The sequence below is a fragment of the Conger conger genome, chromosome 1, assembly GCF_963514075.1.
Source record: "Conger conger chromosome 1, fConCon1.1, whole genome shotgun sequence".
Lineage (NCBI taxonomy): Eukaryota > Metazoa > Chordata > Actinopteri > Anguilliformes > Congridae > Conger > Conger conger.
In genome coordinates, this window is record NC_083760.1 from 18,719,149 (window position 1) to 18,735,298 (window position 16,150).

The 16,150-nt window shown below is 41.7% G+C and overlaps 1 protein-coding gene across 4 annotated transcripts in view; it reads right to left on the bottom strand.

The window, feature by feature from the left end:
- Positions 1-16,150, bottom strand: part of LOC133109947 (proline-rich membrane anchor 1-like) — a 41,681-nt gene that overhangs the window by 18,956 nt on the left and 6,575 nt on the right. For 2 of the 4 annotated variants that reach the window (XM_061219749.1, XM_061219733.1), the window contains exon 3: positions 3,467-3,593. In XM_061219749.1, the coding sequence (XP_061075733.1) occupies positions 3,467-3,593 (127 nt within the window). Of the gene's footprint in view, positions 1-1,984; positions 2,123-2,375; positions 3,196-3,466; positions 3,594-16,150 lie in introns of those variants that run through there. The other 2 variants (XM_061219741.1, XM_061219757.1) reach the window with 2 other exon arrangements.

A 16,150-nucleotide genomic window follows, 5' to 3' on the forward strand; every position in this document is an offset into this window, starting at 1 on the left:
CAGAAACACAGATATAACCTCAATTTGAGAGTATGGCTGCAATGACCTGCAAAGTCCCCTGACCACGAAGCTAACACCTCAATTTGCAGCTGCTGGACATTACGGAGAGCCATGTTTCTCAGCCAGATGGATTTATTTGTCTTAACTAGAGCATTTGAGAGGACAGGAAATGGTAAACACCTCATCTTCTCTTCACTTCAAAAAACATATCTATGAAATGAAAAACATTGCGTGAGAAGCCAAACAAAGCCCTTTCCACCCTCCGACAATGTGGAACTGAGATACAGTGCAACTTAATATTATAGAAAATGTACAAAAGTACAGAAGGAGCAGCTACATTGTTGCTGTGACACAGAGAATAATGAAACCTGAATGTTTCACTTCTAATCGCCCCATCTAAACATTAATCTTAAAAATCTGGCAATTAGTCATTCACACAGAATATGCAATCGCTGAATTGTTGTTTCAGTTCACAGTGCTAATGTACAAAGAGCAACATAATGAGAACGAGCGAGGTGGAAAGAGTGAGGCTGGGCTTGACAAATGAATGGCCAAAAAACAGCTTACGGTTTATCCACAGGCAAGTATGGGTTCCTGGAAAAACTGCCAGAGAGCATTGAGTTCCCCTCAGCTAGGATTTCTGAGAAAGATGTCTGGTTCCAAAATTAATTAATTGATCGGCACAATGGCCTGGCCACGATCGGTGCAGCGCACAGCGATAATCTACCCCCCTGGTGCACTGAGCCTCACCGCTCTCACAAGCCTCCTTCCATTTTAGCAAGCGCTTAAATGGCTAGATTTAGCTAGCTGTCTCGGGCAATGTCCTCTTCGGAGTGGTTCTTGGCAGTCCTTCAGCTGCTGTTTGTCAGTGTTGCCTCACGGCCAAATGCTGCAGCAGACAGCGTTTCTGTAAAGGACAGCACTCCACACACTGCTTTGCCACTGTTTCAACAGTAACTGAAAACTGTTGCGTGTCTATCAAAGATGCATATTGTGTTGTTCATTTGAATTTTATAGGGAAAGGGGTAACAATATTGGGGTCATATCAGTAATGGCCAATACTTGCAAATTAAACTATTGCATGCTAAGCTAACATAGATATGATGCAACATGCACCAGAGAGGCGACACAATGCACTGCACCATTGATGCTGGAAGTTAAGTGAAAATATAATTCTTAGTTCCAATGTCACATCATTGTTGTTTTTGCTTCTCTATTACTACTTTATTTCTGTGTGGATTTTGATGGATGCTTGGAATCATTGCCCTGCTGGACAGTCTACCAATGACCAAGGCAACCAAATTTTCTGCCAAGATTTCCTAGTGCTTTGTAGAATTCATTGAATGCCATTGATTTTTAATAGTGCCCCTACTCGACTTGTGATGGTCAATTACCACCTGTGTCTTCTGAATTGACAGTTCTTTGGCTTTTCCCATGCTGATGGTTGACGAAGGGGTTTTTGTTACCTCATTTTTTTATACTCTAGTGAAACAGGAACTGATGGAATGATACAATATCGTTCTGTTGGACTGAGATAAGGGGGAGCCAATAATTAGGGGTGCCACCACCTGTGGTTTCCAGAAAAAATTACATTACTAAATATAAAACATTGAAACATGAGAGGAAATGTGTTGAAATAAAAGTGTACAGTATAGTTTCCCCGTATGTTTGAACCCAAATAAAGATCATTATCCATATTTTTTATTATATGCAGCCTTTTTACTCAATTTTTATTAAGGGTGCCAATAATTCTGGAACTCACTGTATATTGAACAAGCTGCTTTGGAGAGTTACAATTATTGTTTTATACCACAAACCCACAATAGCTCCAATGCCAGTCTTTATGCAGCTGAAACAAAATTGGATCATAATTTTCATTCTTACTGCAAAAAAAAATAATAATGAGAACTATAATGAGCAACAGTTTTTTTATTGAATTTGACCTTTTTGGTCTTGTGCATCTGAACATAGGGCTAGCGTGTGCGTATAGGGAAAAGGACGTTAAAGCACTGCGGATCTGGAGCAGGGCAGCGTAGTGTCAGCAGTCAGAATGCATGGGCTCCGCGCCGCTCCAGGAGGACTGGAGCGCGGCGTAGCTCCGGTCACAGCTTCAGGACACGACCTGCTCGCATGTATAAAAGATGCTGCAACTGAATGACTGCGCAAATTAATTCATAAATAATGACTTGGGTTTGGGGCTAAAATGGCCCCGTACTGCAACACTTTCTTGCCAGCGCTGCATTAAAAAGGTAGCCCCCGGCTATAGGGTGCTGGAGAATTGCCATAATGAATCCCCAACCCAGCCACCCATTACTTCCGCTGCGTGCGTTTGGCTCGCTCCTTATTGAGCAGAGGAAAATGTCTTTCAGTGTGAGCCATCGTTCATACAGAGCTGCGCCATATCATGAGGCGAGTCTCACGCCCACGTCGTGTAAATATATAATGCATATTTACGTCTGTAAGCATGCCTGTATGTGTGTGTTTGTGTGCGTGTGTGTGTGCGCTCCACACTTTAGAGAAAAAATATACAGCATACAGAGCACTCTGAATATTTAAAGAGAAAGTGGGTCTCACTAGTACCACCATTACATACTAAGCACTCAATATCTCAATATATTAGACCAGTAACTACTTGGGGACACAAGAGGGAAAAGTGTTAAGAGCTACAATCTTTGTGGTACAACGATGTGTGATTTCTATACAGTCCTATACAGAGCACTATACAGTAATCAAGGAAGTACCGAGCCACATTGGAAAATGACCATCTCAAAATGCTGCCTTCTTATAAACAAAAAAACCTTACAAAACTGTATAAGACCAGTGGATGCATCGCTATTCACGAATGCTCTAATGCAGCTTCCTGGACCATCGTGTATAATAATTCCTCCACAGGCAGGCATTAATCAGCAGCACGGTGACCACCCCGACTCTCCCAGATGAAGTGGTGCCTTCACCATGACCCCAAGCCACCCTGGAAAACTGACATCCCTCCGCTCCTCAATCAGGAGGCTCCTGCCCTCATTAAAATGCATGTGGAGTGGAGAGCATGCTGGGGTCATGGTCCTGTGGAAACTCCATCAGAAGGCTGGCTTGTGTTTGCGCTCCGGTGTCAATCCCCTCCTCCAAGAGCTGATCCAGTCACGCATCGATCGTGTTGATCATCACATCACCCTCCAGAGAAGCCTCACCGAGACCCTTGGTTTATGTACGTACATCCTTTTTTATGAACCTTTGTGTATATCAATCATCATTGGTAGAGGACAGAGAAAGCTTGGACCCCAGGAATCAGGAGAATAACCCTTTATTCCATCCTTAGAGGGCACTTGCACACATCCCATGCTCAGTTACAGGAACTTGTTGCTTTCAATCAACCAGGACTGGCATTATTATGCAGTGTGTACCTTTGAACAAGACACTTAGCATCGCTATAGCCTAAATGAAAGAGAGTAAACAAGCAGGGTCTTACCTCTTTATAGCCTTGTAGCAGATAATTACAGTTAACAAGAGGAAGGCCACGGAGGCACATCCCACAGTGCCTAGTACTACTATCTCCTTCCACCATGGTTTCATCTGGGGCACAGTAGGTCCTGTCACTGGAAAGAGAAGTAGAGACAGAGAGGTGATTAGAATCCAGTTGTATATACACTCTTCTGTCATTAACCAAGATGACTTGTTTACAAAGATAAATTCAATGTTATATACAGTGAGCTCAGACGAAGACTATTTTTTTTCTTGATTTCGCTCTGTACTTGATTTTCTTCAAAGTCAGGTGTGTTCAATGGCTTTCTCAGTGCTGGTATTAAAGACCTTTCAGTATCGTGTATTGATTCTTGGTTTTTGATTGCCTTTGGAGTCTTTTATTGCTGTTTGTCAACATGAGGAACAGAGTTGTGCTAATGAAGGCAAGTCAAGGCAGCCATTATGAGGCCAAGAAAAATAACATTTGCCAAACGATAAGCTTACCAAAATAAACTGTATCGCCACATGAAAACACTGAAAGCTACAAATCACTTCAGGTTAAAGTATGAAAACAGGAAATGTTTTTTAGAACCCAATCACCACAGAAATGATGACTTCATCTGTTAACCTGTCCGAGTTTCAGCCTCACACCAGTCATTGCAAATAATATCCAAAGGATTGTGATTGAATTGTCATTGATGATTACTTTTCAGCAATGCATTTCCTTTGATTCATGTCTATTGCACACTGTGCATGACTTTAAAAACAGAAACATTCAAGAGTATCTTATACCCAGACCCCTATCCATTCACCTCAATGCTTGTCAGAACAAATCAACACCATGAATTATTTAAAATCCAAGAGGCATTTATTTTGGATCATTACACAAACACGGAAAGTCCAAACCTATTATACATGTAGTCTTTGAATTTCTTCTCTGAAAATGCAGAGTTCTACATTGTACATTGGATGGTTCTGGATTGTGACTGGATCCAGCTGCACTTCAACATAACCTTTTTCTTCACAGTTTTGAACACTGTTGATTTTCGTCAGTAACAATGCCATTATATTCGGAAAGATTGTTTTCTGAATGCAAGTTTTTTCAAGTCAAAACAGGTCCATTATATCACAGCAAACTGCATTGAAAAATGGTAAATGGTTTGATAGATTGTAATGGTAAATGGAATGATAGATAGTGGTATCATTCCAAATGTATTTTTGCTAAAATTTTACCTGTTCTTTTTTCCCCAGTCTAGGAACACAATTTCAGAGAAGGCCAAATCTATTTCAGTCTTTGGGCATGTTCTTTCTTGTTTACACACAAACCGTTTACATTTTTATCAGAAGGTAAAAAGGGTGAGGAAAACAACATTACATTTCATTGCAGCCTGCCACTAAAGAATTACCCAGAATTCCAGCAACAGATTATGGAATAATTCAGAAATACAACAACATACAAGTCATACAGAGGAGCAGTAAGTAATTAGTAAGTATTAGTATTAGTAAGTATAGGCAATATCATTAGTGTAGAATAAGTGTCAGTACCACTGGAATAGCTGATACAGCTGACAGGGTCAGGTAAACATTCTGAAATATAAACCATGTAACAAAGCTACTATTTGGATGGCTTCAAGTTGACACAGCCTGCCGGTACCTTAATTAAGTGGAAAAACGTGGAACTCAATGATGAAAATTTTTAACAGAATAGTCAGGATACTATAATATGATATGAAAAAGTACTGCAGCATGACTCATTTTTATTTCAGAAAATCATCAGGAAAAAAGGTTCAGAGCTCATATGCCTTAGCCTTAATTTTATAAAATAAACATGCTGTGTTATAGTGCAATGGGTCAGCGTCAGCAAGTCAACGTTTGTCTTCCATTAAGGTACAAATGTTTGATATTCGAACACCAGATCTCCATGGATTTTACATGACTGACTGATAAAAGCGTTCTGACTACAGTCATATCGAATGTATTTATGTTGTTTACATTTACCAAAGCTAATGCATTGTTGGCATCATTAATCTGGTTTATTGAGCTTTGCAAAATAACTCAAATCCCATTGCATTTGTTACCACAATAATTGCTTTTCTTTCGAAATGCATGAGTTACACTGTGTCTGTACCATTTCAAATGATTTTCACTGATTTAGAGTTTCATGCTTTGGTATACTAAATTGGAATTTATAGATTAACACAAACTTAACTTTGCTCATAAATATTCCTCTGAAAGTGAAGCTAATTTCCATTAAGGAGAAGTATGCTGCACCCTGAGGCAAAGAGAAAATGAAAGCAACAGATCTGCAGTATTTGAGGCTCAGGCAAGGCAGACCCTATCAATTACAGGCTGTAAGAACCACAAAATCCAAGACATTAATAAGGAAATTTAAAAGATTTTTGATGTTACAACAAATATCTATACGCTAAAATTAGCAGTCAAATCAAACAAATATAATTTCCGCAGTGGTCACAAAAGAAAAGATAAAGTAGAGAAAGTGGGAACACAAAAAAGTGATTCAAAAGTGCAGTTTTCTGGACATTGTATTCCTTTGTATTCGGCTAGGTTGATCTTGTAGCTCATGTTGAAAAGTGTGGACGTATTTGAAAGAGCCAGACCAACCCATAAGCAACTGTTTAGGATCCCGCAACCACCAGGGGACCCCCAAATTATTCTAATAAAATATTTATTTATTTAGGGGGTGGATAGGTTGGGGCAGGGGGACTCAAATCCAGAACCCCTCAAAATCTAGGGCCTACAATGTTGGATGGACCAATAACACTCAATGCAGACATCCATGAAATTTAGATTTTTGGGTGGAGTATCCCTTTAAGTAGCACGGCATGGCAGGACAGTTTACTACTGGTATTAATAACAGCATCATACATTACTTCCCGAAAATATACACTGTTTATTTTTAGTCTGACATGAATAAATAGTAGTAAAATGATACAGTATTAGACAGGCACCAGCGTTGCCAGATTAATAAATTCCATACAAGGTAACAAAGTTGGCTGCTACGTTATATATATCCTCCCATGTCAACAGTTTATATTATATCCTTGTGTGGGTTCTTTAATCTGGTCACCCTAGCCTATACTATTTATTGATGTCAACTAACAGAAACAGCATATTTTCTAATGGTGTATAAGCCAGTTATTAACACTTTATTAAACATTTCTAATGGACATTTATAAATGGACGATAATCGAAATGTACAATATCCTGTTTCAGTAAGACTGAGGACATATCAGTACATTTCAGCTGGCATGGTCTCTGCATCCACATGCAGGTACCCTCTATCTCAAGGTGTGTTGTGTGTGTGAGAATACAATCACTGAGTAACAGAGAGTGAGAGAGCAATGGTGACAATGAGTAAGAGAGAGAAAAGGGAGAGACAGAGTAAGAGAGAGAGAGAAAGGGGGAAAGAGAGAGCAATAGTGAGACTGAGTAAGACAGAGAGAGAGAGAGAGAGAGAGAGAGAGAGAGATGTATGCATGAGTGAACATGTGCATGTACTTTTTTGGGTAAAACCCCACAGTCCTCTGTGATCCTGCCAGACTGAATCCATGTCCTGTGCCTCCTCTCATGTATGCAGCAAACAGAGATGAGGCTACGGGCCAGCTGAGATCAGTCACCATGGCAGCCCAGCCGTGTCCAAGCAGAGCTGTCTCTGCTAATTTCACCCTGGACTGCATCCAACAATATGTTCTGTTGCAAAAAAAGAGGTCTGCCTAGTTCAGAGATACAGCAAATACACATCTACAGTATATAGCCTGGCTTATGTATGTACGTATACAATTACTGTGTACAACGAACTGACTCATCCTAAATAAGAATTGTAGTTAAGTCTCTGACCAAAGCATATGGGAAGTTCAACTGAATGGTGGATTCAGACATTCAGGATGTGGATAACAGAATGGCCTCAGTCACTGCTGCATGCTTTGTGAATTTTATTTAAAAAATATGGCCAAAAACATCCCTTCTGGGGTTGTCAGGTCAGGAGCTGTCCTTACTGAACTCCATCAGTGCGTCTTGATGGAGGAAATATGTAAAACACAAAAATAAACATTGAGTGTACTGCCCTCTCTCACACATCAACAGAAGCAATGGGATGACTGCCAAGCAAACACAATGTCATTTCTTGTTTAAGTAAAACTGATGACCATGACAGTAAACTAACACAAACATATTATTTGTTGCCAACTGAGTGGACATGCTAAAATCTTTTCTTTTTTTTTCATTCTGACAATTATAACAAAATCAGGGTCACCCTATTGCTGTATATGCTCACTGAGCATTGACTGAGCTTATTAGGTAGACCTGTACACCAGCTTGTTAATGCAAATATTTAATAAGCCAATCATGTGGCAGCAACTAAATGCATAAAAGCATGCAGACAGCTGTTTTTCAGACCAAATGTCAGGATGGGGAAGAAATGTGATACAATTGACTTTGATGATTTTTGGTGATAGACAGGGTGGTTTGAGTATCTCAGAAACTGCTGATCTCCTGGGATTTTGACAGGAAGGTGACAGTAACACAAAAAATCAGTGCCGTGGTATTCAGAAGAGCATCTCTGAACACATAACACGTCAAAGTGGATAGGCTACTGCAACAGAAGACCAATAAGTTTAAAAAATAAGTATAATAATACCTAATAAAGTGCTCATTGAGTATATGTTGCTATGAAGATACACATTATAATGTCACTTTGAGCAAAGGAATGTGAGCAAGACCTCCAAATAGCCCTTTATTAAATTAGACAGGAAGGAAACCTTTGGCCCCTGATGACCCAGAAGCACAAATACTTATGGGACTTCTTTAATATGTCCTGCGACTGAATAAAAAGAAGGTTAATTAATGCTAACAGATATTATCGGACGATTCTTCCGGGTACCCTGTCCCTTTCGCATTCAGAGAAAGCTACTTCACCAGTGAATTTAAAGCTTTTCAGATCACCGCTCAAGGCAAGATCCATTTTTCTCCCTTGTGTGTACAGTTAGCTCAATCTGCCACAGCACAGAGCCAGAACAAAATACACCAAGATCATCCCGTATGTGAAGGCTGTAAATCAAGATGTTTCTTTCTTCTGTACGACGGTAAAAAACAGCTCAAGCTCAGTTTTGAAACAGCTGGTAGCTGGTTCACCAGTTCAACCAGTTAAACCAGCTCCATACAACATGGTTTGACCAGCTCAAGCTATGTTTTGAAACAGCTGGTAGCTGGTGTTTCATTACATTACATTACATTATTGGCATTTGGCAGACACTCTTATCCAGAGCGACGTACAGTTGATTTCAAGCTGGTCATAGCTGAATTTTACACCAGGGCACTTCTTTAAAAAGTTATGTGCCATAATAATGACTGGCATGTACATGCACATGTGATGATGGTTACAAGACACTCGAGAGTAAATGAGATTGGAGAGAAAGCTTAGGGCAGATTTTTGTGTAATCATACCAGCAAGCCACATTAGCCCAGAACAATGACCTCTCTAAAGAGACTGGACAATTAGATCAGGCTATTTTTATCCCTGGACCAGAAGTTAATGTGATTGTTAGTCTCTGGACTGCTCTGCCAAACTGATAGCAGAAAGGAAGGACAGATAGCACACGTGATAGGATAACAGTAAACTTTATTTTACTTTATTAAGTGCTTTGTGAGATATGTGGCATTTTGTTGCCATATTAGGTATTCCGGTGAATTAGGGTGGTGTGGGCGGCCTGTAGCGTAGTGGTTAAGGTGCATGAATGGGACCCGCAGGGACAGTGGTTCAATCCCCAATGTAGCCACAATAAGATCCGCACAGCCGTTGGGCCCTTCAGCAAGGCCCTTAACCCTGCATAATGAAACTAATTAAGAGGAGCAGAAGGGAAGGGTTTATTACCTCTCACAAGCACCTTGCATTTGAATGTTACAAATGTGCTATGACCTTTTGTATACAGTCTATGGTTACGACACTAAGCAAAGCTACAAAATCACTCAGCCCAATTCTGGCTAGCCCCTGAGAAGACTATAATCCAGTAAGCAGGTAATGTAAAGCTACAGTATGTAGTGAATTTTTTAGTAAAAAGCAATACAAGTTGGATGAAGTGACAGAAAAGAGTGTGACGCTGTACGGGGTGATTTAGCGTGGCAGACCCGTGGTGCTCTTGGCAGCGGGGGGCTCTGCGGTTGCCATGGCTGCGGCAGCAGGGCGGGCGTGGCATGGCAGGCGGCGCGGGCGGCTGTCCGAGGGGCTTTCCTCGTTGGCTGCGGAGGGAGCTGGCGGGGCCCCAGGCCCCAGCGCTGCCCTGGTAGCATGCCCAGCTGCCCTGCCCCTGCCCTGACGGATCATCGGGCTGACAGGCCTGCAGTACAGCCTCTGACTCGCGGTCAGGGGAGGCTTTCGCTGAACGTCGCTCGCCAGGGCGCCTCGCAGAAGCAGCGGTCCTGTCGAGCAGCCTCTCTGCCAGAGCACAGGTGCCCACGCACACAGGCGACAGGGCACTCCTATGGCTTTCATCAATGTGTGACGGGGTAAAGACGCGGGTTCATCTGCGTACTCGTTCATCTGCGTACACGTTCACCGATGCACAGCAAGGCGGAGATCACTGTGTGGCCTCCAGCACTGCTGCTTCCCCAATCCTCACTGTTAGTCATGCTGAACAACTAAGACCAGTTCATAGTCCAGCGAGTGTCACTGCGACCGTCGATGTAAAATGGATGTCGCTGGTCGAAGTGACATTCGGTTCATACTCTGGGCGACTGGAGTGTGTTTATATATTTTTGTGAACTTTGACGAACGTTCTGCGACACTCGAGTGAACCTGTCCATTGTACGACTAGACCATACACTGGCCTTTGCTTTCAGAAGTACTTGGAGGGGGGGGGTTCAGGAATACTGTGAAGTGACTGCTGTCAAGCAGGGTAAAAAAAACACAAAGAAGAGGAGGTGGTAATGCCACTGGACCCAGAAGGACGAGAGATCTGCGCAGATTACACAAGAAAAGCCCAGCCACAGCTCTTAAATCCCTCTTTAATTAAAGCTAAAGAGTGGCCCAGTGCACTTCATTATTGCAGCGGGTCTTGGCACAGCGAGCGCTGATGACTCCGCAGCATCTCCTGGTGCTCCAGTCTCGCTGGTCATGTGACCCTGCCAGCCACTCCTGCCAGGCTAAGAGCACTCTAAATAAACACAACCCTCTGAAAGGTACCCACAAACACCCAGGTCCCAGTGTCACAGCTGGTCCTGACCTCCCTGGGGCCCTAAGCTAAATTCTACTAAGGGGCCCTCTTACCAGACCCATGACCCATGTAAACCATTTGCCATTGCCACACAATTACACCTGTCACCCCAGTGCCCCCACTACAAACCTCCCTCCTTTAAAACAGTTTGCTCCATCTGGCGGTCCAAGAATAAATAGACCTATACAGAACAGCTATAAACAAAGAATATTTATTGAATTGAATATTTTCTATAGAATCTTAAGATAAGTGAATATTAACATTAGCATGAATAAGAAATGTATTTTGTTCTGCTGCCTGGTAATTAGTCCAGTCCTCACAATATTAAATAACTAGCTTTGGCCATACAAAGTAAACATAAGCCTGTAGGCTATGGCTACTGCTATATGTCTAAAAATAGTAAAATAAAACCTATACAGCTCTGTGATTAACCCTGTGGTTCCCTCTACAGCCTGGGCATCTTCAGCATCAGCATGGCCACCACTCTATCTGGACTGTCTTGAAGAAATTGAGAAGTATACTGCCATACAATCTTGAATGTTACTTGTGTATATACATTTGAATGTTTTAATTAAAATCTTATGATCAAAATATTAATCTTCTGCACTTTCTTGAGGCAAAATCATCAATGATGTCATCATAGGACATGTGTTTCCCCACGTCATGATTTATGCTCGTGATGGCCAGACCACTCAATCGTACCTCAAGTAGTTTTTGATGAACTTTAATTTTGAAAAGCTGCTCTCTGCCGATGCTACTGTTACTGGTAGGGTGACTGCAATTCTTCTATCGGATGGTTAGAATAGAGTTCCTCAATTTTTTAAAAGTTTTTCTCACAGAAAAGGAAAGCAGCTCAAATGCAGTCATCTTATCTGATGGCAGTTCAGGTAAGTACTGAGACTCGTATGCCAGATCCATCCCACTGACGTCAGTCATCTCTGAAGGTTAGAGTGTCTTCAGCTTCCATTCAGTGAGCCTTTAAAGATCCATCCAAGAGACAGTGCTGAAGTTCAGTAGCACTCCATTTTTGGTTTTCACCTGGTTGAGTGTTTAAAATCTCTCATCCGTGGATGTCACCGCAGAGTCAACCACAATGTTGAAGTGGTTAACTTCAATTTGTGGGGCCCTACGCAACTTGCGTAGTGAGCTTATAGGAGCGCCCGGCTCTGGTCACGCTGCCCATGAGGAGGCTTTCCCTTTTTAACTTTTGATTTGAGACTCTGAGGGATGAGGGAAATTAATTCATCAAATGTACCTGCATGGCTTCAAAACATAGGCCGACTGTAAAGGCTGGTTTATATTCCGTCGCTCAACTGAAATCGCAGAATGTTCATGAACGTTCTAATGTTGCCTGAGATTGACTATGGTTGTTGTTATTTTACAATATATTTAATGTATGAAGTATAAGCCGAATGTCACCGCGACCAGCGATGTTGCAGCGATGGTCGCCCTACAGAGTAAAAGCCAGCCTTCAGTGCCACACACTGCTCCTCCTGTCTACGCTGTCGGAAGGAAGGAGAGAGGGGGTGAATAGGTCTGTGGCCTTGACAGAGGAAGAGGAAGGATGCGTTGGGAGGGAGGGAGCGAGTGAACCGTCGGATGACAGTTTATCAGCGAGCGCATAAATAATGCAGGTGCCGGTGTAAGAATGTAAGCAGCGAAGTGCTCCGATGAGCCGCTTCCCCAGCCATCACTCCAAACCCTGGCGTGTCTCACTTCTTTCTGGAATTACGGCACAGCTGTCGTCCTGGAGCCTTTGCGAAAACAGACAGCGGTAACTGCCTAAAAGATGCGTGCATATGTTTGTGGGAGGCTGGGTGGGGGGGGGGAGGAGAGGGATGGGTATGGTAGATACATGTACAGGCCAAAATAAAATTAATAAATAATAAGTAAATCAATAGGGACCAGGGATGCATAATATTTTCCAAAGAGCAGGGATTAGCAATCCCCCGGACATTATTTCAGGGCTCAAGTTCAAATATCAGTCCAGAGCTTAAATGGGAAGGAAATTCATGGCTGCACTTTGTCTGTAGTCTGGTTTAGGACCATATAAGGGCAACACTTAGATGGTCTGATTTGGGGTCTGGAAAAACTGAGCTCAACGCAGTCCCACACTCTCCCTTCAGATCTGATAAAGGCTACAAACAGTAATGAACCGGGAAAGCTGCAGTCCGAATCAAACGCAGCGAAGTTAAATGAGGACGACCACTGAAGGAATCAGATTTCAAAACAGGCAGACAATTGAATAGAGAGGACAAACAATAATTTCTGTTGCCAACTGATGCAATGAAGACAAAATCTAAAACACAGCTTATATCTACAACACATACTCCCATAATATTAGCGTTAATATTTGCGTAATATAATTGCGTTGAGCATTCTCCGAGTTAAGCATTGTAGTGTGAGAGCGCAGGATCATCCCAAAGTAAAACTATTTCAGCTTCTTTTCTTTTGAGATATGAATTTCAGAATCAAGATAAGACTGAGATTAAGGACACAAACGGTGAGATCACTGATGCGTACACATTCTGCAGGGATAAAGAATAAAATCCAAGGAATTTAACATTACTTCAACAATGACAATGGAATCTGAACATATGGGACTGAAGAGCCCAGGCATAGAAGAGGATGCAGACTTTAAAGGAAGCATCCTACTGTATGACACAAAATCAAACAACAGACACTTATAATAAACAAACAACTATTATCTTAATAAGCATAACCCATAAAACACCTTAGTGGTAAAATATCAAATCCAATCCATGGTTATAAAAACACCACACAACTATGACAATCAAAAACCCAATTGATATTACTGAGAATACAGTGTATTCTACCATGTGTCTTTTTATCATGAAGAGAAACAATTAGTAACTCAATATTTCTACAAGAAATGGGGAAGTATATTTATCCAGCAACCTGCTCCAAATGTAAATCCATGTAATATAATATTTATCCCAAAATGTGCCTAAATTAATTGCTAGCGTGTACTGTAAGCCACACCAGTCCACTCAGAAGGTTTGTGGTGAGCCAGTGTCACCTATCTTGACTTGACAATCATGACTTTAGAGTCCAGCACTTAACTGATTACTGCCAATCTGCCCACAAAGTTCCATTTAAACCCCTTCTGGACTCTGAGCCCTGGCCCCAGCCGGATAGATATCTATCTCAGTGCCAGTCACAACTGTCTGGTAAACCCGGCACTGAGCCAAGGGGCTCATTACACTCACCCTGAGGGGAAACACACGTATCAGCACACGGAGAGGAACGTTCATCCTTCACAATTCACTACGGTGGCGGACTGCTCCAGCGTTGTTCTGCCGAACTCGCAAGCTAGTTAGCTGGCAAGCTACCATGAGTGAGCAAATATTTTAATGCCATTTTTATGAGTTTAAGCCTTTTTGATGTTTATTTGTACGTTCCCATTGTGCAATCACTGAAAAACTGCCCAACATTAGTGGGATCCCGTGGCGTAGGTCTATTCCTTTTATTATTTGGAGGAGAAGCGAAGCTCTGCTTTCTCTGGACCACAAGTTTTGATCACCCTAAAGCTGTCGCACTTCTATGAGAAATCTCTCTCGCCAATCAAAACCCAAATAAACAAAAAAAAGAATAGGAGGGACATATAAGTACAGACTTTAATCCGATTTAGTGAGCTTCAATATGATAGAAAACACACGCCTCGTCAATCTGAAATGATAGAGTAGCCAACTCATTTTTGATAGAACCCTTATTTCATGACCAGAAGGTCTATTGCAATTTGAGCAGAAATAGAGCAAAATGTATCTGTTGGTTCATGTAGGAAAATGCCCGCTCCTTTGGCCATAAGTACAGTAATTACTTCCAACAGCCAGGCCTAATTATGTCTGGCATCTTGAGTTAGGGGCAAAAACTCACACATTTACGAAGCAAAGCAGAACGCTGGACAAAAGAGGCGATTCCTCCAAGTCCCTACACTACACAGAGTGACAGGACTGGCAGGTCCCCGAGGAGGAAGCTGATGACTAAAAAAAATAACTTGTCACATAAAAGTCCACTGGGTCAAACCTTTATTTATAAACACAGTCCTCATTTATCATACGAGCAACATTTTGAGCTGTGTACAATATCTAAGAAAAATAAAGATAAAAATAAATGCAGGGCAAAGGATGAGCACGGCCTCTGAAGATAAATCTGACAATATTTATAGACTGGAGTTTTAAAAAATGACATGAAAACATCACGGGCGGGAAGCGGCTGAACAGAGAGATAACAATCTTGTACCAGAATTCCGTGAAATAAATAATTCAGGAACTAAGTTATGGAAATAAGCTTGCTAAATTCGCTAAAAATACCAGCCTAAAGATACTGCTGTCAACATATAAATAGCAATGAGAGCTACCTTTTCTTGATTACATAACAATACACAGCTCTTATCATCCCTAATATGAAGGGTGGCATGATTCCATAGTAACCCTGACCATGATCTGTGGGTACTCCTGGTACTTTAGTGAGCGGACGGCCTGTAGCATAGTGGTTAAGGTACATGACTGGGACACGCAAGGTCGGCGGTTCTAATCCGCAATAAGCCACAATAAGATCAACACAGCCGTTGGGCCCTTGAGCAAGGCCCTTAACCCTGCATTGCTCCAGGGGAGGATTGTCCCCTGCTTAGTCTCATCAACTGTACGTCGCTCTGGATAAGAGCGTCTGCCAAATGCCAATAAGGTAAGGTAAGGTAATAAAGTTGCTAAATCAATATGCATGAGCATAATGAACCAAAGGTGGCATATATTTCTCAGTAACATGAGCGTGTATATTGCCTCAATAATTCCCATATTGTCTTCACAAGTTGAACAACACGGCTGGTATAAATTTACCAGCATGCAGTGGTCCTTATCCAAAGCAGATGTGAGCTTTGCACAGAGAAACAAATAGCATGCCCAACAAAGGTTTACCTTTTTTTTTTTTTGCCTAAAAACAAATTACACCTGTCCTTCAGTCAGATGGGCTAGTTAGTATTAGGCAAGCCAGGTTTATTTTTCTTTTGGGGGGTGGGCTGCCATGTATCTGGGTTACAGATTAGCTAATTCCACCATGGAATTAGTTGGCTAGGTAAGCTAGGTAAGCAGTATTTGGATAGTTAAGTTTGGTCACTTTTGCTTTGTTGTTTGTTTATCTGTTGTTTAAACATTTTTTTTTTTAATAATAAAAAAATAGGCCCTGGTCCTTATCTTTGTTGTGCGGGTAGCAATTGAAATTGTACTTCCGTCTAGGGTCTTTCAGCGCACTTATCCCTGGTTATGGGTATGCACTTTGTTGTACGTCGCTCTGGATAAGAGCGTCTGCCAAATGTCAATAATGTAATGTAATGTAACTCCTAATAATAATTATTTGTTATTCAGCTGATGCTTTTATCCAAAGCAACTTACTGCTCATTAGAGTAAAATGGGGAATATCCCCCTGGAGCAATAGGGATTGGG